Source organism: Camelus dromedarius, chromosome 12 (genome assembly GCF_036321535.1).
Source record: "Camelus dromedarius isolate mCamDro1 chromosome 12, mCamDro1.pat, whole genome shotgun sequence".
NCBI classification, from domain to species: Eukaryota; Metazoa; Chordata; class Mammalia; order Artiodactyla; family Camelidae; genus Camelus; species Camelus dromedarius.
The window spans coordinates 4,912,771-4,939,023 of NC_087447.1; the positions used below are offsets into that span (position 1 = coordinate 4,912,771).

The 26,253-nt window shown below is 58.0% G+C and overlaps 3 protein-coding genes across 8 annotated transcripts in view; 1 reads left to right on the forward strand and 2 right to left on the reverse strand.

Annotated features, from left to right (window-relative positions):
• Positions 1 to 6,592, forward strand: part of CHKA (choline kinase alpha) — a 55,505-nt gene extending 48,913 nt beyond the window's left edge. For all 3 annotated transcript variants that reach the window (XM_031448602.2, XM_064492055.1, XM_064492056.1), the window contains 2 exons: positions 532 to 613; positions 5,328 to 6,592. In XM_031448602.2, the coding sequence (XP_031304462.2) occupies positions 532 to 613; positions 5,328 to 5,387 (142 nt within the window). In that variant the 3' untranslated portion in view covers positions 5,388 to 6,592. The remainder of the gene's footprint in view (positions 1 to 531; positions 614 to 5,327) is intronic.
• Positions 6,593 to 8,583: 1,991 nt separating this feature from the next.
• Positions 8,584 to 19,323, reverse strand: TCIRG1 (T cell immune regulator 1, ATPase H+ transporting V0 subunit a3). 2 transcript variants are annotated; one of them, XM_031448601.2, is made up of 20 exons: positions 19,198 to 19,323; positions 16,705 to 16,825; positions 16,383 to 16,461; positions 15,426 to 15,646; positions 15,249 to 15,334; positions 14,821 to 14,947; positions 14,643 to 14,725; positions 14,369 to 14,462; positions 14,037 to 14,249; positions 13,229 to 13,373; positions 11,403 to 11,542; positions 11,166 to 11,323; positions 11,002 to 11,092; positions 10,374 to 10,492; positions 10,081 to 10,294; positions 9,653 to 9,772; positions 9,456 to 9,560; positions 9,265 to 9,382; positions 8,812 to 8,989; positions 8,584 to 8,731 (listed from the first exon to the last, which is right to left on the reverse strand). In XM_031448601.2, the coding sequence occupies exons 2-20, from the start codon at positions 16,819 to 16,821 to the stop codon at positions 8,653 to 8,655; spliced, it is 2,487 nt and encodes an 828-aa protein (XP_031304461.1). In that variant the 5' UTR covers positions 16,822 to 16,825; positions 19,198 to 19,323; the 3' UTR covers positions 8,584 to 8,652. The 2 variants fall into 2 exon arrangements, with proteins under 2 accessions (XP_031304461.1, XP_064348124.1); XM_064492054.1 differs by lacking the exon at positions 19,198 to 19,323 and adding an exon at positions 19,088 to 19,111.
• A 2,341-nt stretch (positions 19,324 to 21,664) lies between these two features.
• On the reverse strand, positions 21,665 to 25,460 carry NDUFS8 (NADH:ubiquinone oxidoreductase core subunit S8). 3 transcript variants are annotated; one of them, XM_031448180.2, is made up of 7 exons: positions 25,239 to 25,460; positions 24,244 to 24,301; positions 24,108 to 24,158; positions 23,477 to 23,566; positions 23,210 to 23,382; positions 21,946 to 22,074; positions 21,665 to 21,856 (listed from the first exon to the last, which is right to left on the reverse strand). In XM_031448180.2, exons 2-7 carry the CDS (start codon positions 24,299 to 24,301, stop codon positions 21,725 to 21,727), a joined length of 633 nt encoding a protein of 210 aa, XP_031304040.1. In that variant the 5' UTR covers positions 25,239 to 25,460; the 3' UTR covers positions 21,665 to 21,724. The 3 variants fall into 3 exon arrangements, with proteins under 3 accessions (XP_031304040.1, XP_064348127.1, XP_064348128.1); XM_064492057.1 differs by lacking the exon at positions 25,239 to 25,460 and adding an exon at positions 25,025 to 25,225; XM_064492058.1 differs by lacking the exons at positions 24,108 to 24,158; positions 24,244 to 24,301 and having other exon boundaries at positions 25,239 to 25,258.
• Between the last annotated feature and the right edge of the window lie 793 nt (positions 25,461 to 26,253).

Here is a 26,253-nt window from a genome sequence, read left to right on the forward strand (position 1 = left end):
CGGAGGTGGAGGAGACTCAGACAGACAGTGTAGCACCAGGGGAATCTGGTGGGTCAGGGATGGTGAGGAAAACAAGTCGGGTCTGGTGCAGGCACTGAAGCCTGTGCTCCTAAATTAGAGCTTAATCTTCATTTGAATGAAGCCCAAAGGTATCTGGTGACCTGGCCCACACCCTGCGGTGGTGTTTCACTTCCCAGAGAGGAGGGATGGGGTGAGGGCCTGCCTCCTGGGAAAGGCGGTTTTCCTCCTCTCGCTGGCCGCCGCGCGCTCACCCACGTGCAGCCCGGGCTTCGTGCCCCCACCGGAGTCCGGTGGCGGCACAGCGTGTTCACACCTGCAGGCCCACCTGCCGCTGGCCGGAGGTGGGGAGCGGACGGCCGTGGTCTCCCGCTTTCCCATCCTCCTGAGTTGGCTAAGGCAAGAGGCTTGCTCCCAGAGGAGGCAGAATGTCCAGCTGGCAGGAGATGCCGTCATCGGTCCTCTGGCTGGTACCACACATCTCATGTCCGTTTCCTGCTTTTGTGATTACAGGTTTGCCCTTGCGTCCCATTTCTTCTGGGGACTTTGGTCCATCGTACAGGCCAAGATTTCATCCATTGAATTTGGGTACATGGTATGTTTTGGGGGTGGTTTTTCTCTCCTACTCCCAGGGGAAAAAAATGCTTCAGTGTATGTGAGTGCTTGGCAGTAAATGACTGTTTGTTACAGTGGGTCACTCGTTCCCTTCTGAGTGCCTGAACCAGGTGACCAGCACCAGGACAGCGGGTGCCCCCGGGCAGCAAGGGGGAAAGAAAGGCCGCATCATTTAAGTCTTCTTCACTGATGCTGTGGGTAGTGCTGAGTCTGTCTTTGGAGGTGGCCCTCGCTCCCAGGGCCAGCGGTCCTGCCTTCTCTGCTCCAGAGAAGTGCTGTGTGGTCCTGTGGTGCTGATGGGGAATGGGGAAACCTGGGCCCTGGAGCTCCAGCCCCTGACCTCAGTCCCTTCTGACACAAGGGAGACCGAGTAAGGAGCGTGGGGGGCTCCTGCTGTGCCTTGTTTCTCTCATCTGTCACCGCTCCATCCTCTGGCCTCCAGTACCCAACTTAGAGCTGGAAGCTGGTGCTGACTGAATTCCACCCCGTTTGTTGTAGCAAGTTTATACCAAACCAGGCTGTCTTTTTATTCTAACCTCAGAACTATCCTTGACACGGACACTGTTTTAACTTCAGTGAAGCCTCTGCGGCTCTGTAATGGGGGAGGGGGTGTGTGTCCTGGGGTGGGGTGCACAGAAGTGTAGGGAGAACAGTTGGTGGAGAGTGACTGGCTCATTTTATCCTGCTCAGTCCTCTGTGAGGATGATCGCTGCTGCTGGGCAGAAGGTTCGTAGTGCACAGGTGCCATTAGGCAGAAGTGGAAGTTTGGATCTTTAGAGCAGATCTGGAGTCATGGGCACATGCTACTCTAAGACAGAGTAGACTTCAGCAGAGGAGTCCTACAAAGATCATGCATGGCATTTCAGAGTAACAAAGGCATCGGTTCCCCTGGAGGACACAGGAAGTCCTGAATGTGTGCGCACTTGTCTTCCTTCAAAAGACGTAAGACAAAACTGAAAGGGAAGAGGGCACGGTCACCAAGGAGACGGACCACTCCTCCTGTCGAGCGGACCCAGGAAGCGCTGTGGCAGGAAGGACGAAGATCAGAATGTAGCCAGGACCGGCTCAGCCCGATGGGCACTGATGGAGCCCCAGCAGCTTTGGGCAGACACCCTTCTCTGAGAACGTGGCGCATTGGTCAGGCTGGACTGCATGCTGGGCTAGGAAACAGGCCTCAGACTGAAAAGGACTGAACTACCAGAGAGGAAGTCCTCTGAGCACAGCGCAGTTCAGGGGGAAGTCAGCAACCACCACCACAAGAGATGTCTAGAAAATCCTCAGTTATTTGGAAATTAAAGCATATTTCTGAATAAACCCTGGATCAAGGGAGAAATTAAAAGGGCAATTAGAAAATATTTCGAACTGAATTATAATGGAAACACAGCATACCAGAATCTGTGGGATGGAGCCAAAGCAGTGTTTGGAAACGTGTGGCTTTGTATTGGATAAGAAGAAAGTTCTCAAACCTCTACCTTGAGGAGCTAGAAAGAGAAAAACCAATTAAACCCAAAGTAAACAGAAGTAGAATAAAAAATAAGAGCAGAAATCACTGAGATAGAAGATGAACAAGAAATAGAGAAAATCAATGATAACAGAAGTATTTATAAACTGGCTGTACTGAACAAGAAAAAAAGACCACAGACACTGCCAATTCCAGGGGGACACAAAGGGACGGTGTCACTGCAGACTCTCTAGACGCTGACAGGATAAGAGTGTCGTGAACAACTACGCCAGCAGGTCCAACAACGTGCGTGAAATGTGCGAGTTTCTTGGAAGATGCAAATTACTAAAACTGAAGTAAGACATGGCCATGTATTTATTAAATAAATGGAATTCATAATCAAAAACCTTCCTAGAGAAGAAACTTCAGGTCCTGGTGACCCTCACGAAACAACACCAGTCCTACACAAACGCTTAGAAACTAAAGTGGGAGGGATCATTTCTCAGCTCGTGTTCCGAGGCTAGCTTTGCCATGATTCCAAACTAGACCGAGGCATTACAAGAAAACTGCAGATCTGTGCTCCTCATGAACATGGCACAAAACCCAGCATCAACATATTGAAATTAAATCCAACATATATAAAAGGATAATATTTTATGAGCAAGTGGCATTTATCCCTGGAATGCAAAATTAATAGTTACATTTGAAAACCTATCAGTGTAATTCACTGTATTAGCAGAATAAAGGAGAAGGATCACACAGTTGTCTCAGTGACTGCAGGGGAAGCATCTGAGAAAGGCCGAAACTGCCTATGAAAGAGTCTCAGCAAACTAGTGACAGAGGGGAACCCCGTCAGCCAGGTCCAGGGCACATGTGGGAACTCAGAGCCTGCTGAACGCTCGCTTCTCCTCCATGGGCTGCTGGGGCGCTCGCCAGCACAGGAGGCCAGAAGAAGAAATCAAATGCAAAAATACTGGAAGAGAAGAAGAAAAACTGCTTTTATTTTATGGGTGACATGATCATGTACATGAAAAAATTCAAAGGAATCAATAGAAAAGCTGTTTAACTACTGAGTGAGTTTATCAGGGTCACAGGATACAAAGTCAGTATACAAAACCAGTGGCATTTCTCTGTGCTAGAAACAGTTGTGAATGAAAAAAAGCTTGTCTTTCCAATGGCCTAAAAGATATTTATGAAATACATAGGGACAACGTTTTTTAAGTACGTGCATGATCTGCACACTGACAACTATGAAACATTACTAAAAGAACCCAAATAAATGGAGATACCACATATGTGGATTTAGAAGACTTAGCATCAAGCTGTCTGTTCTCCCCAGACTGATCTGTAGAGTCTCTCTGATCCCCATCAGCATCCCTGCAGGCTTTTGGTAGAAATCAACCACAAGCTGATTCTGTGTGTGAAAACACACAGGCCCTAAGAATCACTGAAACACTAAAGCTGGAACAAAGTTGGAAGACTTCTGCTAGCTGATTTCAAGACTGACCAAGCACAGTAGCTAAGACAGTGTGGTATTGGTGTAGAGACAGATCTAAATCAAATGGACTGGGATAGAGTGCCCAGAAATAGACTCTTACTCATGCTGGCAACTGGTATTCTACAGAAGAGCTAAGGTAACTCGTTGGGGAAAGGATGAGGTTTTTTTTTTTTTTTTTTTTTTTTTTAATGATGTGGGAACAACTGGATAAGCCGTATGGGAAAATACAATGAATCTTGAACTCACACCATACACAAAAATTGACTTGAAGCTGATAATAGACCTAATGTAAAAGCTAAAACAAGAAAAGCTTCGGGACTGTGGCAAAGATTTCTTAGGTTATCTAGAGCGCTAACCATGAAAGAAAAAAATACAGCAACTTGGACTTAAAATGTAAAACTTGTTCTTTGAAAGACACCAATAAGGAAATGAAAAGGCAAGCCACAGACTGGGAGAAAACACTGCAAACTTGTACCTGATTAAAGGTAACTTGTATTTAGAATATATAAAGAACTCACAACTAAGCAAGAAACCAAACAACCTACTTTATAAATGGACCAAAGATCTGGACACTGCTCGGAAGGTAAACACATGGCCAGTAAGCATCTTTTCATCTGCTTAATAAGGAGTCATAAAAGAAATGCAGACTAAAGCCCAGCGAGATCCCCTGCACACCCATGATGATGCTAAAACTTTAAAAACTGCCAGTACCGAACGTTGGCTAGGATATGCTGCTGGTGGGAATGTGAAAATGGGTGGCCAGTGTGGAGGACGGTTGGACAGCCTCTTAAAAAGTTAAACACCACTTACGTATAGCCCAGCAGTCCCTCTCTTTAGTATTGATCCAAGAGAAACGAAAGCATCTTTCCACACCAAGACTTGTATTCACATGCTCACAGAAGCTTTATTTTTAATAGCCCCAAACTGAAAACAGCCCCCATGCCAAACAGCAGATGAACGGATGACCGCAGTGTTGGAGCCACAGAATGGGAGCCTGCTCAGCGGTGAGCGGACGTAACCCAGCAACAAGCCAGACACGAAAGGGTACCCACTGGATGGTGATGTTTACGTAACAGTGTTGTTGCGATCGGTGGTGGCTCACCTGCAGAGAGGCCCCGAGAGGACAGCGAGGTGCCGGAGGTGTTGCTGACCATGATTGCAGTGCTGGCGGTGAGCCGGTCGTGAGCACTGGCGAGAACTGTGCATTTAAAATGAGTTCATTTTTGTGGTATATGTTATACCTCAACGTTCATTTTTTTTAAGTGATGATGTAATCTTCTGGGCAGTCAGCACTGCAGACTGTTCAATTTGGAGGGGTCTTAAGAGATTGTGGTCCCCTACTCACGGACAGGCGGGGAGCAGACCCAGGGATGTGGTGGCCTGACAGGGTCTCACTTCCCTCCAGCGCTCGTCCCTTTCTTTCACCTCCTCTCTCCACTTGCTAACGCCCCGGGGGCTTTGTGCTTTGAAGGAGGAGGAGCCTTTTGTTCTCATCAGTGTCTGTAGGGTTCAGGGTCAGTGAGACCGTGAACCTCGGTGGTGCCAGACACGTAGACAGGAGTCCCGGCTCTGCCTGGTTGGCAGGGCTGGGCTGGCCCAGCCGACAGGCTGCAGACACTCAAGGTGCAGGTGAGGCCCAAGCGGCGCCGGCAGCGGGAGAGGGCTCCTGGGAGCCGCAGCAGCTGGGCGCCGCCCTGCTCTGTGCCGTGGGGTGGGCGGGAGCCCCTGGTGAGCCCCCTCCCTTCTGTCTCCTAGGAGTATGCCCAGGCGAGGTTCGACGCCTATTTCGACCAGAAGAGGAAGCTTGGGGTGTGACAGCGGGAGGACCTCAGACACTTCCACTCTGGGCTGTGGGCGGCCGAGCCCGAGGGCCCCGCTGTGCTCCGACTCCTGTGCCTGTGGCAAGAAGGCGTGGACATCTCGCTGCCGAACACACGTGTATGATACGAAAGACTGTATTAAAATTGAGTAACATTTATTTCATATCTTGTTTACGACTCCACTAGGACCCTGACCTGAGACCGGGAAGCAGAATTAGAGTACAGTAGTGCAATAGTGCAGCGCCTGCCTCCTCCTAATCTAGAGAAGGCGCTTTCTACTCGGGGCCTGAAGCTTTTGGTTAGCTGTGGCGAACGGCAAGGTAGAGTGTTCCTGCAGGGGCCTTTTGGGGTTAACGTTGGCCTTTGCAGGATGTTAATGGACCAGGCTCCCTGCAGGTAACTGCGTATAGACTCCGCTCACTCCTGAGGGCAGCGCTGGGCAGAGGCAGATGGCCTCGCCCTGCGGCCTGACTGGAGGCCCTGAATGTGGTTCCCTCGCCATCCTGGTCCAGGGCTGGGTGCAGACTGCCCAGCCATGCGGGGTGCGAGCTGTCATCCCCAGAGGTCAGGGTGGATGGGGCTCCTCCGTACCTGCCGTCCATTCCTTGTTGCCCTAACTGGACGCGACCCCTGTCAAGCCTGCTAACCAAATGTGCTTTGTTAACCCCGAGGCCGCAGAGAGCCAACTGTTGGCCGGGGGGTCGGGGAGACACGTGGACACACAGGCCTCCACCCACCTGGCTGCTCTCCTGGCGGGGCGCGGGCTGCTCTGTCCTGCCCTCTGAAGCCTTCCCTGTCCATCTCCACTCAGCCTGGAGCTGGGGGCTCTGCCACATGGCTGTGCCCGGCCCAGGCCCCAGGCCCCAGGCCCCTCAGAAGCCTTTTGAGGCCCCTGGTGCCAGGTGGGGAGAGGGACACCCTGGCCTCGGCTCTGAGGCCAGCTCTCCCTGCCGCCGCTGCTCCCCAGTGTCCCTCCCGTGGTCGTTCTGATGGGAGACAGCAGCCCGAATGTGGAGCGTTGGGGCAGGGACACAGAACAGCTGTGAAATCCATGTATATTAAATGTCCTTTGGGATAAATTCTTTTTTTTTTTTTTTACTCTGAATTCTTATTTGAATTGTTTTTTGTGCATACATTTCTGCTACCACAAAGACTGTACCATATACAAATAAAAAAATAAAAGCCTGTCCTCCACTGTCACCCTTGAATGTGTCCTGAGTCTCAGGAAGGGCTCCACTTACCTCAGCGTGCTTATGTGAGGCTCCCAGTGCCGCTCCCCAGATGTGGAGACCTCTGGAAGGGTGGAGGGGAGCACTGGATGTCTGGGAGGAAACTGAATGGCTGGGCCGGGGCTGGAGGGAGACTTTCCACTGCTTGTCCTTCTAGACATCGCAAGGTGAGTGTGTTTTGATATCCAAGCAATAAAAGATACTGCACTCTGTGTAGCTCACTTAGAATAAAGCTCCCAACTCCTGCCTGTGCCCATGAGGCCCGTGTGGTCACCCGGCCCAGCCAGCATTGCCCTCCACCCCATCTTCTGCCCCAGCCCCTCTCTTCCTTAAGACAGGCTCACTCACATCCCTCCACGGTCAGCTCGGAACCCCCTCTCAGGCCTTTCTAAACCTTCCCCCTCTGACGTGGCACTGCCCCTTGGCCACCTGCCCCACGTGCTCACTGGCCGTCGCTTTGGTTCTCTGCGTGTGGAGCTCCTGGGATTTCACCACTCACTCATCCTCCTGGATGAGATGAGCAGGGATCAGGCTGGTCCTCACTGCAGGTGTCCCCCTGTCCCTGTATCTCCTGCTGATGACCTCCATGTCCCAGGGTGCCCACTCCAGTGTGTTTACACGTGCTGCTTCCCCAGCAACCAGCCTTGTCCAGCCAGGCTGCCAGCCATCCGGGTGTCAAAACCAGGGTAGGGCCCACCAGTGTCTCCCTGTGATCACACCTGCTTCCCTCCAAAAGCCGTGCCACGCTTGGTGCTGAGCGTCTGCTTCCTCCGTCACCATGCCTCCCTGCTGCCTCACCCTCAGTTCTCTGCCCAGCTCTACTCCCCAGGAAGGTACAGCCTGGGGCCCTGGGCTGGGTCCCAACCCATCCACAGCCCTCCTGAGTCACACACACAGCTTCATCTGTTCCTAACCAGATGCTGTGACCAACGTTTCTCGGAGCCATATCTCTGCCAGGCCCGTGGGTTGCCATGCAGCCCCTGGTAACCCAACCCGGCCTCTGGGGCCCTGAGCAGGGCAGTCCTGGACCTGAGGGACAGGCACCTCCCAGCAGCTGCCAGGTGAGAGCCACAGTGCCGGGCCAGGCCTCTCTGCCTGCTGTGCCCAGGGTGTCTCTGCCTTCAAGGCAGCCTTTGTTCCCAGGGCCTCCAGCCGGAAGAACCACTTGGCAGCTCCTCTGTGGGAGAAAGTGAGGCCTCTGAGAAGCACGGGCTCTGCCTCCCAGCCGGGGCAGGGGAAACCCAGCTGGAGAGGCCTGCAGGACGGCACCTCCCACCCCACCTGCAGAAGGCCAGCCTCAGGGGAGCAGGACTGCCCACCCAGGGAGGGATGGGGGAAAGCTGGCCCCTGGCTCGGCACTTTTCCTGACCATCAGCCTGTCCTGGGCTGTCCTGGACAGCCTCTGCCCTTGTCCAGAGGGAGGTGGCCTCAGGTGTGACCCCGCTGCCCCACACTGGAGTGCCAGGTCAGGCTCAGGTGTCCCAGGCTGCTCTCTGGTCCAGAGCATCCTGAGTGCCTGGGCCAGTGCCAGCACAAGGACATGAGCATATTGGCTGATTCATGCCAGGCACCCCCTCCACACCCAGGGTATCCCAAACATTACCTCACAGCCAGTTTGCATACCCCCAGGTATGGGGAGCTCACTCCCCCAGCCCAGCCTGAGAAGACACTCATTCTGAGCTAGAATATGCTGGGAACACCCCTCCCTGGGCCTAGTTCTGCCCTTCACCCCAGGAGTCTGAGATCATTGCAGATCTCTCCTGACTTCTTGAGGCCCCAGACCCCAAGCCAGTGCCTCCCACTTCCCCACACCTCACACCAGCTTCAGCTGCAAAGGCAGGTATAAGGGAGACAGGGGTAGAGGCTGGCATGGTGTCCATTAACCAAGAGGCTCCCAGGGGCAGGACCAGCTCACACCCAGCCTCCCTGGCCACTGGCCCTCCAGACAAGACCAAGACACAGTTCCTGGGCCTCCCTCCACTTTATTCCTTTCCTGCTCAGTGAGGTCAGGGCTGGGGCCACAGGTGGACACTATTCATCCTCCACAGCGAAGGCGAAGGGGCTCAGCTTGTAGCCAGTGCCCGAGTAGAACTTATTCTGGAACTCCACCCTGGGGATGAAAAGGGAGAGCTGGTCAGGGAAGCACCCCCTGCCCACCGTGCTGCCCAGGTCAGCAGCCAGACCACTCACCAGTGCAGCCGCAGCGCATGCAGGAAGGCGGAGAGCCCCTCCATCACCAGCAGGATGGCCACGGTCATCACAGCGAAGGCGGCAAAGATGGGGACCAGCACCACGGCCACCACGCCCATCTCGCGGCCCATGCTCAGGCCCATACGCATCACCATGGCCCACAGCACCTCCGACAGCTCTGTGGGTGAAGGAGGCAACCTTGGGGATCAGGAGCAATGCGGAGCCCACCCAGCCACCTCCGGGTTCTGAAGCCCTCCTTTCCTGTGGGCTGGCAGGGCGCCTCCTCTGACGACCCCTTTACAGACTAGGAGACGGAAGCCCAGAGCAGTGACCCGCCCACGCCGTGTGGGTCAGCAGCCATGTGTGTGTGTGTGGAGCGGGGGACAGATCCAGGTCTGCACCCATGGCCAGCCCACCCACTGGTCACTCACGGGTGTGGGCCAGGTCACTCACGGGCATGGGCCAGGCTCAGGGCCCAGAGGCGCAGGTAGGAGGCCGTGTTGGAGATGCAGCCCAGGCAGAACTCGATGGTGTGGATGGCCTGGTGCATGAACACCTCGGACAGGACAAGCTGTGGGGACATGTGGCAGTGAGAGGTGAGCCAGGCCGGCCCCGGCCCCCACTCGGGAAGGCTCCACACCCACCTCGACCTCCTCCTGGTCCCCAGGGCTTTCTGCCTTCTCCTCATCGGAGCCCTGGCTGGCCATGGATGCGTCAGGCACGTCCAGAAGCCCGGTCTTGTCCTCATTCTGGAGGTGGGGGCAGCAGCATCAGAAGGCCCCCAGCCCCAGATGCCACCCTTACTGCCCAACCCCCGTGCCCTCCCCACCCCAGCCTCTACCGGCTGTCGCCTCCTCCGTGAGTGGCGGCGGTGCTGCCAGCGCAGGAACAAGGGCGTGCCGAGCAGCAAGACGGGCACCATGGCCAGGGCCAGGACCACCAGTGTGGACTGCACCACCTCCTGCAGGCGAAGGGGCGAGCGTCAGGGCCCCCCTTGTGAGCCAAACGCCAGCTTAGGCCACACGATTCATGGGGTCCAAGGAGCCAGCAACCCACTCTGTGTGGAGTCTTCTGGGGGAGAAGGCACCCAGGCTTCCAGCACCCACGGTGGGCCACCCCTGATGAGAGCTACATGCAGTCCCTGGACCTCCCCATCTCACCGCCTCAGGCCTGCATCTGGTTCTCAGATAAGGACACAGCAGCTCCGAGTGGCCCAGTGACCCGGGACCCTGAGGCGCGGTGGGGGCCCGCTGCCCTGCCCCAGCCTACCTGCCCAGGGAAGAGCGGCTGGTTGGTGGGGCTGCGGGAGAAGAGAAACATGTTGATAAAGTGGATGAGGATGCTGGGGGCGGAGGCAGCGCCGGCGGCCATGATGCGCAGCCACTTGTAGGCGATCAGGAAGACGAGGTAGCCGAACAGCCCCAGCAGGAAGACCAGCTCGGGGAGGGTCTCCAGCAGCAGCCGGTGCCACTGGCCAAAGTGCCTGGGATGGGAGGGGAGCCGGGTCACCAGGCTACCCTGGCCCTGCTCAGCCCCCCACCCCCCAGGACCCCCTCCCTCACAGGTGGTTGAAGACTCCCAGGACCACCCCGAAGGTCATGTGGGTGACCCCCAGGATGACGGACATCTTCATCTTGAAAGAGTTGAGGAAGCTCAGGTGGTTGACAGCCAGGCTCCAGATCTAGGGTGGCGGGAGGGGCAGTGTCATGAAGGGGGCCCCCCAACCCCAGTCGCTTGCAACAGCCTGTTTGCCTCCTCTGGGGCCTCAACACAATCTGCTGTCCGCCTGCCAGGGGGCAGCAGAGAGGAATGGTTAACACACCCTGGGCCCCACCCCAGTTCTTCCTAGCTCGGTGACCTTGGGTGCGGAACCTCTGCCTCCTCACCTGTAAGATGGGGCAATGCTGGTGCACCTCATGGTGCTGTCACGAGGACTAGACATAAAATCAGTTCAGTGAGGGCTCCAAGGGATCCTGGCACAGAGGGGGCTACAGAATGCTGCCCTTATTACAACACGCTTCTCTACTTTTTGAGGTGGCTATAGTGTGGGCCCTGCCAGGCAGGCCCTGGTCAGTGGGGCCCATGCCTCCTGCACCCAACCTGGGCCTGGGGCTCAGGAGGGGCTGGGCGAGGAGGGAGCCCAAGACCTATGTCCCCACCTGCACCACCCCTAGTGGGCACGGGACTCACGGGGTCGATGCCAAAGGGGTAGGGGCCCAGGAAGACACCGGTGACGTTGGGGTCCAGGGCGAGCAGCGGGTGCTGGGCCAGGAACGCGTCACTGTGACAAGAGGGGGCGGGCTGGTCAGGGGTTCAGGGGCTGCGCAGCGGCAGGGCCACAGGGCCAGACTCACCTCCAGCCCGACTGGTTGGCCATGGCCGCCACGCTCCAACCCGAGGGGAAGATGGCCGTGGCGCGGCTGAAGCACTCGTTGTAGATGAAGCCGGTGTAGACAGAGAACAGGCCCATGAGCAGGAGCAGGTAGCGGCCACCAAAGAAGGTCTGCCAGATCTGGGGGTGTGGGCGCTATGAGAGCCAGCCCGGCCCCCTCCCACGGCACCCGGACTCTTAAGCCTCCGCCGCTCCTCACCTCATTCTGCGCCGTCTTCACGGCCGGCCGGTTCTCAGCCAGCACCATGGCCAGGGCAAAGAGGAACATCAGCAGCCCGTGGCCCACATCACCGAACATGACGGCGAAGAGGAAGGGGAAGGTGATGATGGTGTAGGGCGCTGTGGGCAGAGGGTCCACGCGGTCAGCCAGGACCCCCATCCCTGCACAAGATGCCACAGAGACCCCCAACCCAGACTCCAGGACCTCAGGAGATGCGAAGGTGGTGTTTGCCAGGTAGGGACGCCAGACCATTTGCCTGCATTCAAGAGCCAGCCACTTACTAGCTGTGCAACCTTGGGCTAGTGTCTTAACCTCTCTGAACCTCCATTTCCCCATCAGCAAAATAAAGATAACAATACCACCACTGTATAGGGTCATTATTATAAATGAGTTCATCCATGCACAGTACCTGGCAGACCATAAACATTCAATACAGAGTTACCAGTTCTAGCTATTCTTATTTACAAGAAGAGCTTTATGCAGAAGCACAGAGAGCCCAGCGGCAGTCTAGCTGGCAAGTGGCGCAAGTTCCAGAAGGCCGAGTTGCTCACTTAACCTCTAGGGTCTCAGTTTCCTTTTATTAAAATGGAAAAAATTTCTTGTAGGTGTTAAGATTCCAATGTACATCCCTGTTATGGGTTGAATTGTGTCCCCCCAAAAAAGATACATTGGAGTCCTAACCCCTATAGCTTAGACAGTGACCTTATTTGGAGGTACAATCTTTACAGATGTAATCAAGTGAAAATTAGGCCATTAGGGTGGGTCCTAATCCAATACGACTCGGGTCCTTTCAAAAATGGGAAATTTGGACACTAGACAATACAACAGGAGAATGCCACACAAACATGAAGACAGCTCTCTACAGCCAAGGAAAGAGGCCTGGAACAGATTCTCCCTCACAGCTCCTAGCAGGAACCAACCCTGCAATACCTTGATCTCAGACTTCCAGCTTCCATCAGTGTGGAACCTGCTGTGGCGGTTTGTTACAGCAGCCCCAGCAAACTAACACCTCCCCAAAGCTACTGCTCTGAGAGCTGACGGCGATCAGCGCCCATGGGTACCTGGCGATCAGGCTTGTTCTAACTGGACTGGCACCTCCTAACGCAGAATCATGGGCAGGCAAAATGGGGAGTGTCCTTTACATTCCAGAGCTCTCTGCGAGCTCAGGCCGAGGCCAAGCTTCACCTAAGACTGGCCCTGCTCAGCTCTCCCCGCTACCTGCTCCCACATTCCAAGGTCCCTTACTGGTTTCTCCTGGGAGCACCTCCCTTAATAGACCACTTGCAACAGAGTGCCCATCTCAGGGCCTGCTTCTGGGACCACCTGACCTAAAATGGCACCAAATTCTAATCTCTCAAAAAACTCAATGCGTGTATGTGGGTGGGGGGATCTAGCTCAGTGGTAGAGTGTGCGCTGATCTGCAGCCTTTGCCGATTGTTAATCTTTCCAACACTGCTCTGAGGGCTGTACCAGTATCCCCATTTCACAGACGAGTAAACTGACGCTCCGAGAAGCTAAGAAACTTGTCAAGGTAGGCGAGGAAGACCTCCAATCTGGGCCATTCCTACTGCAAGGCTGTTCTTTGCACAACTCTGCTGGCTCCCTTGTAAGCTTAACAAGGGAGGCGTTCTAGGGGCAAAGATGAAGTCCCATTGCTGGGCCCCGGGAGCATGATGGGGAGCATCCCAACCTCTCGTCACAGGACAGGACCTGCCCAGGGCAGAGATGCAGCCCTCCCAGGTCTCCACCCAAGGCGGCAGCTGAGCCTCCTGGAGACCTGTGACGTGGCAGACTGTGCCTCTCACCAGGGTTGACCTCCTGGTAGCGGCCCACACCGTAGGCGTCCACGATGCCCTGGAAGCTGGCCGTGAAGCGGTTGGTCCGGATGAGCGTGGGGGGCATGTCCCGGCAGGGGATGCGGTGAACCACGGCGCTCACGCCCGCCTCGCTCTGGGGCATCCGGCAGGCAGAGGGACAGACGGACAGATGAGACTGATGGCAGGGGCCTTTAGGGACCCTCAGACCCCCCCAGCCAGGCCCAGCTAGAGATGTGGAGCACCGTGGGAGCACCGTGGGCACCCAGGACAGCCCTACCTCTCTCTGTGAAACAGAATGACCTGACCAGCCCCACCTGCTCCAATTTAGGGGATTTAGGGAGAGCCAGAGATTGGACCAGAAGTCATTTGGGAAATGGAAGTGTCCTTCTTCCCATCCAGGTGGCCTGGGAGAGGGAGCCCCGTCGCCACAGGTAAGCACCTACTAAGGTGACCCTTGGAGGCAGGGTCAGCACACCCACTTCACAGATGAGCTCGAGGCCCCCTCCACTTAGCCCAAGGTCACAGGGCCAGTGCCTGCGGAGCCCAGATTTGGACCCCATTTCCGACTTTTAATGCCTAGTGTAGCCTCCAGGGCATGAAGGCCCACCCCAGGGCCTCTGGGAAGTCGGGGCAGGGAGAGGGCTTGCTGGGCCAGGGCCATCATGGGGGACCTCCTAGAGGAGGGCAAGCCCCATGAAGGCACGGTGTTCTGGGCACTGGGAATGGGAAATGTTCTGTGAGGGGAAAACCGACCCTGGCCTGACAGCCAGGGAGGGTGGGAGACCCCGACGCTCACCGAGCTGTCCTGCAGTGCCTGCTGCAGGGTGGGCAGGTCCTGTGTGGCACACCAGGCCTCTGCGATAAGGCACTTGTGTGTGGTGCTCACGCTGCACTGGTTGAGGGCCAAGTACACCGCCTTCATCTTGCGGATCTGCACCTGCCAGGGTGGCAGCAGCCTCTGCACCCGGCCCAGCACCTGGCTCAGGAAGCGCTCTGTCTCCCCCAGGACCTGAGCACAAAGTGGGTGGTCAGGAGGAACGAGGAGCGGGACTTGGGCATGGTGGTGGGGGAGTCAGGAGGAGAGGGGCAGGGGGAAGGCCGGGGTCCAGCCAGGCTGCAGGCGCCCACCTCCTGGAGCTCATGGCTCTGCTGCTGCAGCTGCTGCAGGGCCCCATGGCGGGCCTCCTCCTGCTCCGCGAACGGGAAGACGTAGCAGTGGAAGCTGGCGGGGAGGAGGTATTGTGAGGTTGGGGGTCGGGGTTGGGGAGTCCAGGCTGTGCAGAGGCTGAATCTAAGGGGACCCTATGGGGCAGGGCAGGGGGACAGGGCGGGCTCAGTGGAGGTGACACGCAGGGGCCTGGGCACAAGGGCAGCAGGTGGCCAGCCCTCCTCGGGGGCTCACCAGTCAGTGATCTTGCGGATCTTCTGCCCGATCTGCTCGCCCCAGTAGGAGATGAGGAAGGTCATCCAGGTAGCAGGCTCACCCTGCGGGAGCAAAGCCTCATTTACCCTGGCGTCCAGGCCACGCCCAGGATGCACCCCCGCCCCTCCCCGGCCCCAGTAACCCCCAGGCCGCTCACCGTCACGGGGTCCTCCAGCTGTTGCTCCGTCTCCCTGAAGCTGGCAATGAGGAAGCCACGGCAGGCCCTCCAGAGCAGGCGCTCCAGGGCGGCGGCCTTGTGGGGTTCCACCGCACCCGCCACGAAGCTGCGGGTCCAGGCAGGGCTGGGCAGGGGCTGCGCCAACCTCCCCCGCCTCCTCCCCGGGCAGGCCCGGCCCAGGAGGGTCAACCAGGCACACTGCCCTCACCCCATGGGGCAGGCGGGAGCCCACCAGACAGGGCCAGGAGAGGAGAATCCCCCATAGGCAAGGAAAATTCCAGGCCTGAGGGAGGAGGCAGGGGACAATCTGAGGGTGGGTGCAGGAGAGCACTGGACAAGGAGTCAGAGTGGGGCCCGGGCTGACTCCTGTGCTGACAGGAAAGAAAACAAAGCTGTCCCTCACTTACTTGACCCTCAGGTCCTGGTGCAGCCCCCCAGGGGACTGGAGCAGGGGGGTCCTTTCCAAGGGCCTGTCTGTGTGGGTGGCTGCCAACTAGAAGCCGAGAGGCACCGTGAGCCCTGGCCCAGATAGGACCTGGCACCCCTCCCCTCCCCGCACGCCCCCAACCAGGGCTGGGGCTGACCTGGGAGCCGTGGCCCTGGCCCAGCACGGCTGAGTGGAGCTGCAGCTGGTGCAGCTGGGCCCGCAGGGCCTGCTGGTTGCCCCGCACATCCCGGAGCTCCTGTGCCAGGCGATCCGTCTCCTCCTGGATGCGCAGAAGGTCGCGGGGCGGGGGCGCCAGCAACACCCCCTCGGGCGGAGGCAGAGCCAGCCCAGCCCGCCGTACCTCCTCCTGCAGGAAGGCTGGGTGCAGAGGGAGGTCGCTCAGGGGCCACCACCAGCTAATGGCCACTGTCAGCCAAGGGTTAGCTAACATCTAGGAGATTCCAAATGCTACCCCAAACTCCACTGGCCACCAGCTAGCTGACTCACTGAGTCCAAGATACCAGAAAAACCCCAGGCCAAACTTGCAGGTCTACTCCCCTCTCTCTGAGCTCGAGTCCATCTCCGTCCCAAGTCCCTGGGTCACTTCCAGGCCTCAGGCCTCGGTCCCACAGTGGTCTCCGGCACCAGCCCTAGCATTGCAGGGCCTGGGATGAGAGCTTGCACTGAGGTCCATGCAGTACCTGCCTGACTACTTAAAGCCTATCAGTCAAGCTAACCATTAAACAGACATGCTCCATCTTCCCACCTTGCAGGGTCCTCCTGGGGGGGGGGGGGTTCCAGAACAGGACCCAGGGCAAGGGTCCTTCTTGCCCTGGTCCAAGAAGGAGCTGCTCCTGAGGGTACCTGACCCTAGTTCCTGGGCCTCTGCCCACCCAAGTCCATCTGCTGCAGAGTCCTGTCCATGCCTCTCCCCTGCTTAGAAACCTATGGAAGAACACCCCAAGATCCCAGCTGTCCTGTCTCTCCAGGGCCTCGCCTGGACCTCCCATCTCTGCCTTCCATCTGGGTGACCCAGACGCTTCCTTTCAGTCCTAGCTCGACTGGCACCTCCTCCAGGAAGCCCGCCTGGGGTGTGGGCCTGGGGTCAACTCACTGAAGGTCTTCTCCAGCTCTTCACAGCGTCGAACGTCCACCACAAAGCGTCTCTGGAAGGCACTTACGGAGGCATTGAGCTGTGATTGCCACACAGAGGGGTCAGTTTTCTAGGCCGGGGGCCAAGGAGGCCCCCCACCTGGAGCCCAGGAGGCCTGGTGAACCCAGGATAGGGCAGTAAAGCCTGCCTTCCTGAGAGCGGAGTATCTATGGCAGACGCTGCCAGGACTCAAGCAGAGCCAGGGGCCAGTAGTGGGGAGATGGTCCACCATCTGAGGCACCTAAGGACGAGGCCTCCTCCATGCCCACCCGGCCCCACTCACGTCTCTGAACTCCACAAGGCCCAGCTCCCCGAGCTGGCTCACACAGGTGTAGGCAGCAGCTGTGGGCAGGAAGAGCTGGACCAGCACCACCTCCTCGCTCCGGAACATGGAGCCCATGGCCCTGGGGGTGTGCAGGGGGCGGGAGTCTAGTTTGAGGTGGGTCACGGGCAGTTCCCTACCGGGTAGGAATTCTGTGCTTACACAATCCCGGAAGGCACTGCTACCACCCCGACCTGACCGATGGGGAAACTGAGGCCCAGGATGGCTCAATGGGGTGCTGAGGTCACACAGGAAGTAAGCAGTGCTGCTGGGAGTGGAGCCTGGCCTGGCTGACCCCACAGCCAGAACCACAGTCCAGCTCCAAGCTCCTTCCCAGCTGGCTCTGCCCTGTCCGAGACCCCTGCCCCCCACCCCTGGTGGCTCCTGGCAACACTGGCTCTTCTCACATCTGGCCCCTGCTCCTGCTATCCCTCCTCTATGACCTGCCCTCACCGGAGATCCTATACACCCACAGTGGCCCCAGGACAAAGGTCACCTCCAGCAATGGCCTCCTGACCACCACGGCCAGGAGCCCTCCTTTCTACCCCACAAAGCATCTGTGACAAGGAACATCAGGGCTGATGTCCGCCTGTCTCCACAGGCAGCCAGAGCCCTCCTCCCTCCCTGTGGCATCTGTGTGTGCTGAGGGGTGGGGGCCTCCCCAGGACCCCAGCAGAGAGGACTGGCAGGGGGCGCTGATGAAGAGGGACCTTCCCCTGAGGCCTGGACTGCCTGGAAGCCACCGCTGAGGGGTGGGGCGGGAGGAGCCCTTCAGGTGTCGAAATAACAAAAGTGAAACTGTGGAAACTGTGAAATGGGCAGGAAGGGCCAGGCCTGGCCTTGCTCAAACACCAGCAGGGGAGGGCCAGGGGCCTCCAACGGGCTGTAGACACCCAGCCCACAAGCCAGGACTCCATGGCTTCTGCTCTGGGGCCCACTGCCAGCCACGTCCCTCTGTGGGACTCAGTTTCCTTAGCTCTCAAACCGAGGTGGGAGGAGACAGGCACAGGGGGAGGGGGCAGGCACAGGGGGAGGGGGCCACTTTGAGGGTGAACATTTGGTGCCAGAGTGCCCCAACTGCTACCTGGGCTGGCTGGGGCCCACCTAGCTGGTCACTTCCTCCCCTGGGCCTCATTTACTTAAGTATAAATAGGAAATGCAGCCCCTTCCCCAGCCTGGGCCCAGGAGAGAAGAGAGAATGCCGAGAGACAGCTGGAGAGAGACAGCTGGAGGCCATGGGAGTACTGGGCCCTAAACAGGGAAGGGTGGGCAAGAGGGCCAGGGACAAGGGCTCCAACCCCTGGCCAAGCTATGATTAGCTGTGTGACCCTGAGGGAGTCTCTCACCCTCTCTGGGCCTCCACTTCCTCTTTGGGTGAATGGGACTTGACCACCCAAGCAGAGATAGGACCTGGTGGGAAGGTAAAAATAACCAGGGCCTCCATGTAATCCCTTCACCCATACTACCTCATTTAAATCTAACAGCAGTCCCTGGGCTGGTGGGGGGGATGGTCGGCACCGTAGCCTTGTTTTATACATTGATCAGTAGATGGCCAAGTCAGGAAGGAGCCACACCCTTGGGTTGCAGGTTTGGAAGTCTCAGCCCACATATATGCTCAGGGGAGGGCTGTTCTCTGCCCTGAACACCCCAAAAGGCTGGTCTGGCCAAATGGGGGGTTGCAGAGACCTGAGTCTGGGAATCTGGGTGGGGCAGCAGGCCGGGGCAGTAGCTGTGGCAACTCCAGCCTGGAATCCCTGCTTCACAGGCCCCTGGGCTTGGGCACCTCCCTCGGCTGAGACAAACTGTGGTCAGCAACGGTGTGCAGGGACCATTTGCTCATCCCCTCCCCCTCATCCTCCCTGGCCCCTGTCTGAACCCAGCGCTACCCCAGCAACATTTATGGAGCAAATGAAGATGCCTCAGTCCTGTGGTCTTCAGAGTCCAGACTCTAGACATTCTGTGCCCCTCTCCTCCTCCTGGTCCCTTGGGAGGCTGGAGGCTAAGGCCAAATTCTCCAGAAACCCACCAGATCTCTCCTCTGAGCCCCTGGCCCATCATGATGAGCGGGGTTGGAGGAGTGTGTCTGCATTCTCCTCTAGCTCTCTCTTCCTAGTTGGGTGGGCCTCAGTTTCCTCATCTGTAAAATGGGTCCCTCCCTCCCTGGAAGATGCAGTAGAGAAAGTTCTGAGGGCCTTCAAGCCTGGCACAGCTGAGCTCAATAATTGCTGTTACAGGCTATTAACACCTCATTCTACTCCTCCTCCTCCTAGTCGCCTCTGCGGCCCCCGCACGGCGTGACACCCATCGGGCCGGTGAGCCGGCGGGCTGAACTGCAACTACTAACCCAGCTGGGTGGGGGCGCCAAGACCCACTTCCGGGGTCGGGGAGTGGGCAGAGGGAAGCGAGGGTGGCGGGCCGAGCTGGGAGCTCTTCACCCCCGGCCGGGGCACTCACCCGGTGTCGGCCGTTCGCAGCTCTGCTCCGCTCGGCTCTCTGAGCTCTTCACTCCCCGCCGCGGCGCCCACGCAACTCACTTTCCCCGACGGGCGGGGCCGGGGGCGGAGCCAGGGAAGCCCCGCCCCTGGCCCCCCCGGAGCCTCCTCACCGAGTCCTGGGAGCCGGGGTGGGAGCGGGATCCTGGGCGGAGGAGCGCGGCAGCGGCGCAGCGGCAGAAGTAGGGTGGGAGGCAGGCCCTGGGCTGAGACCTAGCTCCAAGACCTCGCGCCAGCCTCGCTTCCTCGCCTCAGACTGCGGGACCATTCGGAGCCGTGGGCCGCTTAATCTGGGCAAAGAGGCCCGGAAACGGGAGCGGAGACAGTGACTAACACCAACCGGGCACATCTACACGGCCAGGATGCGGGGAGATGTCCAGCCCAGGCCCAGCTCGGCGGCTGTGGGATAGGATCTCCACCATCTAGAGGGCTCACAGGGCCTATGGCTTATAGGACCCCAGTATGCTCAGGCCTGAGGCCCAAGCCCCACGTGTCCCCACCTCTGGGACCCTTATGCGTGAGTCCGCAGTTACACAGGTCCTTACATCTTCCGGCTTCTGACCACCCAGGACAGGAACCTGGACTCCAGGCCCAGTTGTCTGTGCCCTTGGGTGGGTGGCTGCCCCTTTCTGGGCCTCTTTCCTCAATGGCAGGACACAGGGCCAGGACACAGGCCCCGCACCCAGCAGGGGCTGGGCAATGCTCTGCCCAGCTGTCACTCCCCTGTTGTGTGTCCCAGTCACCTTGCTCCTAACTAGCTCCACGCAGTTGGTCCTATCCCAGCAACCCAAACCTGGGACTCATGACTGACCCACTGCCTGCACTTTGGACAGGCCAAGACTGTACCCACTGGGGACCAGAGCAACACAGGGATCATAACTCTGATGATCCCTGAACCCCCACAGGGGAAGGGCCACTGAAGGGTCAGGGAAGGGCAGGCAAATGGAACCCCACAGCTAGGGGCTGAAAACAGCCACAGCCAAGATTAGTGTCTTCAGGGAGGCCTATTTTCAAGGGGGAACCTCTACACAACCATACTGAATACCAGTGGGAGCCTCAGGTCAGGGGAAACTGGAACTGTTGTGTTATAAAATGGTGTTAGAGCTGCACCCTGACCTGTTAGTAAGGGGAAGAATCAACTCAGGAGCTGCAGTCTCACCCACTTTGAGTATTCCATTTACCTGATTACAAAGGCTCCATGTCAAGTATCTAACACCAGTTGTCTGGGAAAAGCAAAATGAGGTGATACAGGATTTTAAAGCCTGTCTCTTACAACTGCCTTGTTTTTGGAGAGTTCCTGCCTCTGGCAGTCACCAGGACCAGCAGTGTTAGACTTGTGGACACTTCCTGGCCTCCAGTCTTCCTTTTTGGGCCTACACTTCTCACCTCTGTGCCATTTTGTAGGGGCCCCAAAACCTTGGCCAGTGGTGGGGACCACACAGGTCCTGGGCTACCTCTGCATCAGATGATCCAGCCTGGCCTGGGAAGGAAGCCCAGGTATCAGCTGGTGATCTGAGAAAAGGGGCTCCCTGGGAATGAACTGGGCAAAGGCTTCTTTGCTGCAGGCCTTCTCCGAGCCTTGAATGTGCTAACATGCAGTGCCTGTCTCAGAGGGGAAAGGGCACTTGGAGTATTTCCCACACTTACTGGTCCACAGAGCACCCTTCCTCCTTCTTTCCAAGAAGAATCTTGGGAGATTTGTTTTGTAAAAAGCACTTTTGGAATTGACAGAGAAAGGGAACCTGGAGATCTCAGACTTGAGTTAGTTTTTTCACCTGATGTATGTTGTGTGATCCTGAGCAAGTCGCTTCACCCCTCTGAGCCAGTTTCCTCCTTGCTGAGAATCACTGAAATCCCCTCACACTGCTCAGCACCAAGTTAAAGGAGGCTGTTTTGGCCTCTTCTACTGGCACTGGGCTTGTGTGCGGCCCTAGAGGGAACCACATCACTTTGCTGAAACTACAAGCAGGAAGTCCTGAGCAGCAGAAGCCAAGCCAGCAGCCTGGTCTAGGGAACTTGGGGAGGAAAGGGGATGTGGCTGGAGGAGAAGCAAAGCCAGCTCAGGGGCAGCAGGGCCTGTGTCACCTCCTCATGACTGTCACCCCCCAGAGTAGGCTTCCCCCTGTTCCCTAACGAGAATGCCTTGGCCTTTGTGAGTTTCTGCTGCTTGATATATTTCCGCCTGAGGCTCTATGTCCTTAGGGGCTTAGTTGTGGGAGGCCCTCGGGAGAGGGGAGGCCCCCACCCCACCCCTTGGATACCTAGAATTTTGAGAACAGCTGACTTGAGCTGCCCTCTGGCAGGTGAGCCTTGGGGAATATGTACGGGGGGCGACTCTGTCCAAGGACCTGGCCCCATGGAAGGACCCACAGGCCGTGATTGGACTGCGGACGGTCCCGACCTGGACGGCAGATTCATGACAGAGGCAGTGGGGGAATCAGAGCTTCTTTATTGGGCAGGAGGGGCCATGGGCCGGCCGGCCGGGCAAGTCAGCGGTAGAGGTAGTCAGCCTGGATGTTGGCGGCGATCTCGGCCTCCCACTTGTCCCCGTTGTTGAGCAGCTTCTCCTTGTTGTACAGCAGTTCCTCGTGCGTCTCCGTGGAGAACTCGAAGTTGGGGCCCTGTGAGTAGGGGAGCAGGTGCAGCTGCCCCGTCAGGACCCCTGCGAGGAGCTCCCGCCCCGGCCTCCCCCACCGCCGGGCCCACTCACCTCAACGATGGCGTCCACGGGGCAGGCCTCCTGGCAGAAGCCGCAGTAGATGCACTTGGTCATGTCGATGTCGTAGCGCGTGGTCCGGCGGCTGCCATCGGCCCGTGGCTCAGCCTCGATGGTGATGGCCTGGGAGGTGGGCAGGGTACTGTCACCTGCCAGCCACAATAGCCCCTGGGCACAAGATTCCCACTCCTGGGGGACTGGTTCCCCGGGGGCCTACAGAGCGGACCCTGTCATCCACTCTCAGCCCGCACATGCCTTTGCTGACTCCTCTCCTAACATGGCACGGCTTTCGTTGGCCTCCAAGGGCACACCCTAGCTGACATTCTCTTGTTTGTTAACTGCTGGCATCTTCTGCCCAAGAATAAGCTCCACGAGGGGAGGGCTGTTGCCTGCCTTGTTCACCATAGCACTTGCCCCAAGGGGGTCTCAGCCCATAAAAAATGCTCAATTACTATTGGTTGTAAGTTGAACAACCCTCTCGATTACATCTAGTTATCCCCATTTAATGAATGAGAAAACTGAGACTCAAGAGAGGTTGAGGGGTTGCCCAAAGTCACACAGTAAGTGAGGGGCAGAGACTAGAGACTCGTCCTTAACTCTCAGTTCCTGGGTGCAGCCTTGCACCAGCTGGGGAATGGGTGGCCTGGGGTCTCCCACAGCTGGAAGCTCAAAGGGAGGTGGCAAAGGCCCTGAGATGTCTCCAGGAGTGTAATGCCCACCACTCACAGTAGGACTTTTGGCTAGTAGCCTCATCTCTTTGTGCCTCAGTGTCCTCATCTATAAAGACAGAACCAAACACCAGGGCTCAAAGGAGCAGCAACCAGGGGCAGTGAGGGCCTCGGCTGTGGCGTGTGTCTTTGGGTCCAGCCCCTTGAAGGGCACACAGGCAGGGCTCCAGAAACTGCTACTATGTCTACGTAAAAGTGGAGACCTTCGGGTGCCACCTTGTGGCTCACTGCCTGGGTTCCACGCCCCTGACCAGACCTCCAAAGGCAGGACCCTCACGTGTCACGTGGCCTGCTCAGGGATGGAAGCTTCACTCCCCTGACTCACCGCCTCTGAGTCAGCTCTAGCAACAAGGCCTCATCGTTCCCATTCACGGAGAGAAGTGGCTCAGAGTGGGAAAGGGACTTTCCTAGGGACACACACCCAGCAGGGGCCCAGAGTTTGAGCCCAGGTCTGCCCTGCTTCACGCTTACGGCCTCCCTCTCCCAATGGCAGGGGCTGGGGTGGCAATCAGTTAGGGCCAGGGGCTCACCTGGGCAGGGCAGACAGCCTCGCAAAGCTTGCAGGCGATGCAGCGCTCCTCCCCTGACGGGTAACGGCGTAGTGCGTGCTCCCCACGGAAGCGGGGGCTCAGTGGGCCCTTCTCAAATGGGTAGTTGATGGTGGCTGGCTCCCGGAACAGGTAGCTCAGGGTCATGCCCAGGCCTGTGGGCGGCATGGGCATGGTTGGCAAGGGCCCCTCCTCCCTAACACATCTGTACCCACAGTAGCCTACCTCCCCTCTCCCCCCAGGGCCTACCTCGGATGAGCTCGGTCCACAGCAGGGTCTGAGCTGCCCGGTCGGTCACTGACTTCATATCCATCGAGGGCTCCCGCATGTTCACATATTCTGCAGGGAAGGTGGTCAGAGAGGCCATGGTTGGGGACCCCACACAGGACCTCCCCAAGAGATTCAGTTCAGAGACATGAGGCCTGGCCCTCCCAGGCACAACAGATGGGCCTGTTCATTCACCAAATGTTCCCTGCCTCAGCAAGCACCCCTCTGGCCCTGAGCAGTCCTTGCCTGCTTCTCCCTGCGTCTGTGTGGCCATCCAAGCCAGTAGCTGAGGAGGGTGGGAAGAGGCTTGGGTGCTGGGATCCTGTTGAAAAGGCACCCAAGGCTCACACCTGGCAGGTCCCTCTTTATCCCACGCAGGGAGGATCTGGGTCACACTGTGTAGCCACAGAGAAGGCCCCCTGCCCCCTGCAATGAGACTGTGCCTCCAAGAATCATATTCAGTCTTGATCACTATCCTCTTTTTACAGAGTAGAAACTGAGGCTCAGAGAAGGGGAGCCCCAGCAAAGCCAGGACTAGAACCCAGGCCTTCTCCCCTGCCTCTAGCAGGACCATGATCAGAAAGCTGGAGGCTGGAGGTGCCCTGGGACTCACTGTAGGTGGCTGCAACCGCGCTGCTGTGGAGGCTTCGGCCACTGGGATGCCCTGCAAGGAGAGGGGTTATGCTGTGCAGATGTGACCTCACGCCGGGGGCTGGGCCCATACCCAGAAAAGGCTCCCTTGGTCCTACCTGCACGTGCAGCCTGGGCCAGGGCCCGAAGCAGCATGGGTGTGGTCAGGCAGCGCATCTGTGGGCATGAAAAGGGAGGCAGGCACAGGTGGGTCCCAGACTGACACCCCCAGGAACTCTAGCACTTTGATCCCAGTGTCACTGTGTTATCTTGTCCCCTGCTCACCCCCATTCCTGTCAAGAGGGGCAGACGGCCTTCCTGTTCCTAGCTGCAGCCCCTCAAAGCCTCCAACCTGACCCAGATAACACTGCCAACCGCCACCAGCATTTACTGAGAGCTCACTGAGCCAGGCACTGTGCTGGGGTCACATGCACTGCCGCTTTGTCCTCATGACGACCCCACGAGGGAGGCACAGATGAGAAGCCACAGCTGGGTCGGTCATGTGAAGTGATTTGCCCTAAGTCACACACGAAGGGGGTGGGACCAAGAAGTGAACCCAGGCCAGACCCCTCCCTCTACACCTTCAGCCCTCCCCTGCTGGAACTCTTTAAAGGCTTAAATAACCCTCAAGATCAAATTCCTTTCCTCAGCATCAAGGCCCTTCGGGAACTGTCTCCCAGCCTGCCGGTGACCTAGGGCCTGTTCTCTCATCTGTGAAATGGGAGGTCACGAGAATGAAGGGAGTTCGAAGATGCCATGGGTTTAGCTCAGAGCCTGGCACTCAGCCAGAGCTCGAGTGCCCCTCCCGTGACCTGTGACCTCTAGCGGGCTCATCTCTATTGACCGCTGACCTCAGTGCCAGGCGCCCAATCCTGCACCCTCCCCGACCTTCCTCATCACCTTTGACCCTACGGACGCAGGCGGCGCATGCGCCCGGAAGGTGCCGGTTTCTCGGTCCAACCGCTGCACGCTCAAGGACACAGAGGCCGCGGGTCCCAAGCGGGCCGAGAGGAAGCCCGGGCGCGGAGCCAGCGGGGCCAGCGAGGGCCCCACACTCGCCCCCGACACTGCCCTGCCCAGGCCGGGCCTTAACAGCTGAGTCTTGAACACCCACCTTGAAGCGCTGCCGTTCCTTCCTGTGAGGAGCGGTCTGTCCGCCGAGAGGCGGAGCCTAATATTCCGGGACGCTGCCATTGGGCCGGCTGGTTTCGCCTTTTCCTCGCGTACCCTTTATGCTGTGGTCTGATTGGCTGGTGGCGCAGCCGAAAGAGGCGGGATCAAAACAGTCTTTTCTCCGATTGGCTAGCGAGGTAGAGCGCCGCCGGGTTGGATTGGATAGGCTGGTAAGTATGGATTCACGAGCCCCTGGAGGCGGGACATCCGATGCGTCGTTTAAGGAAGTGGCTCCAGGTCGGGTCGAGTACCCCGGGCGGAGGAGACGCGTGAATTGTGTGGGAGAGGGACCCTGGAGACTGCGGACAATGAGAAGGGCCTCTGAGGCCGCCTGTGTGTTGGGGGGAGTGGAAGGTGATCAGGGACGGCTCCCTGGAGGAGGTGATGTCCAAGCAGACAGCGAGAAGGAGTTGGTGAGAACAAGAAGGGCCAGAGGGCATACATGCCCAGCGTGTAAGCAGAGGTTCATCCAAGGAGGACACATCATGTGCCTTAGAAGCGGACGAGGATAGGCTGAGTGCGGGGAAGCGGGCAGGACTGTGGCAGAGCCTCCCAAGGACTGTTACCAATCCAGACTTGTGGGCCAGACGGAGCCAACTGAGGGCTGGCATGGTCCAATGAGCTTTGGGAAAATCAGCGGGTACGCTGAGGAGAAGGGCTGGGCCTGGGGGAAGAGGGTAGTGATGGATGGCCTTGGGCAGAGCTAGTGTGTGGATCGGGGAAGGTCTGTGGCCTTATAGAATTATCAGGAATTGCTCACAATGGGATTTGGAAGGTGAGAAGGGAGTGTCCCCAGGAGGTCTGGGAGTTTGGTTTTGGCGGCTGAATGGATGGGGGACCACTCCATGGCATCAGGGCCCAGGAGAATGAGCAGGAGGACAGGGAAGAGGATGGGTCCAGCATGGGACATGGTCAGGGGAAGGGGCCCAGGGTCGGCCACTTGGGGGACAGGAGCA

Coding starts and splice junctions, on each gene's coding strand:
- TCIRG1 (XM_031448601.2), bottom strand. CDS start 16,821: ATGGGCTCCATGTTCCGGAGCGAGGAGGTGGTGCTGGTCCAGCTCTTC. Junction 14,948..15,248: donor CACCAGGACCTGAGGGTCAA/GTAAGTGAGGGA, acceptor CTGGACCCGCAG/CTTCGTGGCGGGTGCGGTGG. Junction 14,726..14,820: donor AGCTGGAGGACCCCGTGACG/GTGAGCGGCCTG, acceptor TTGCTCCCGCAG/GGTGAGCCTGCTACCTGGAT.
- NDUFS8 (XM_031448180.2), bottom strand. CDS start 24,301: ATGCGCTGCCTGACCACACCCATGCTGCTTCGGGCCCTGGCCCAGGCT. Junction 24,159..24,243: donor GGCCCAGGCTGCACGTGCAG/GTAGGACCAAGG, acceptor CTCTCCTTGCAG/GGCATCCCAGTGGCCGAAGC. Junction 22,075..23,209: donor AGGCTGTCTGCCCTGCCCAG/GTGAGCCCCTGG, acceptor CCCACCTCCCAG/GCCATCACCATCGAGGCTGA.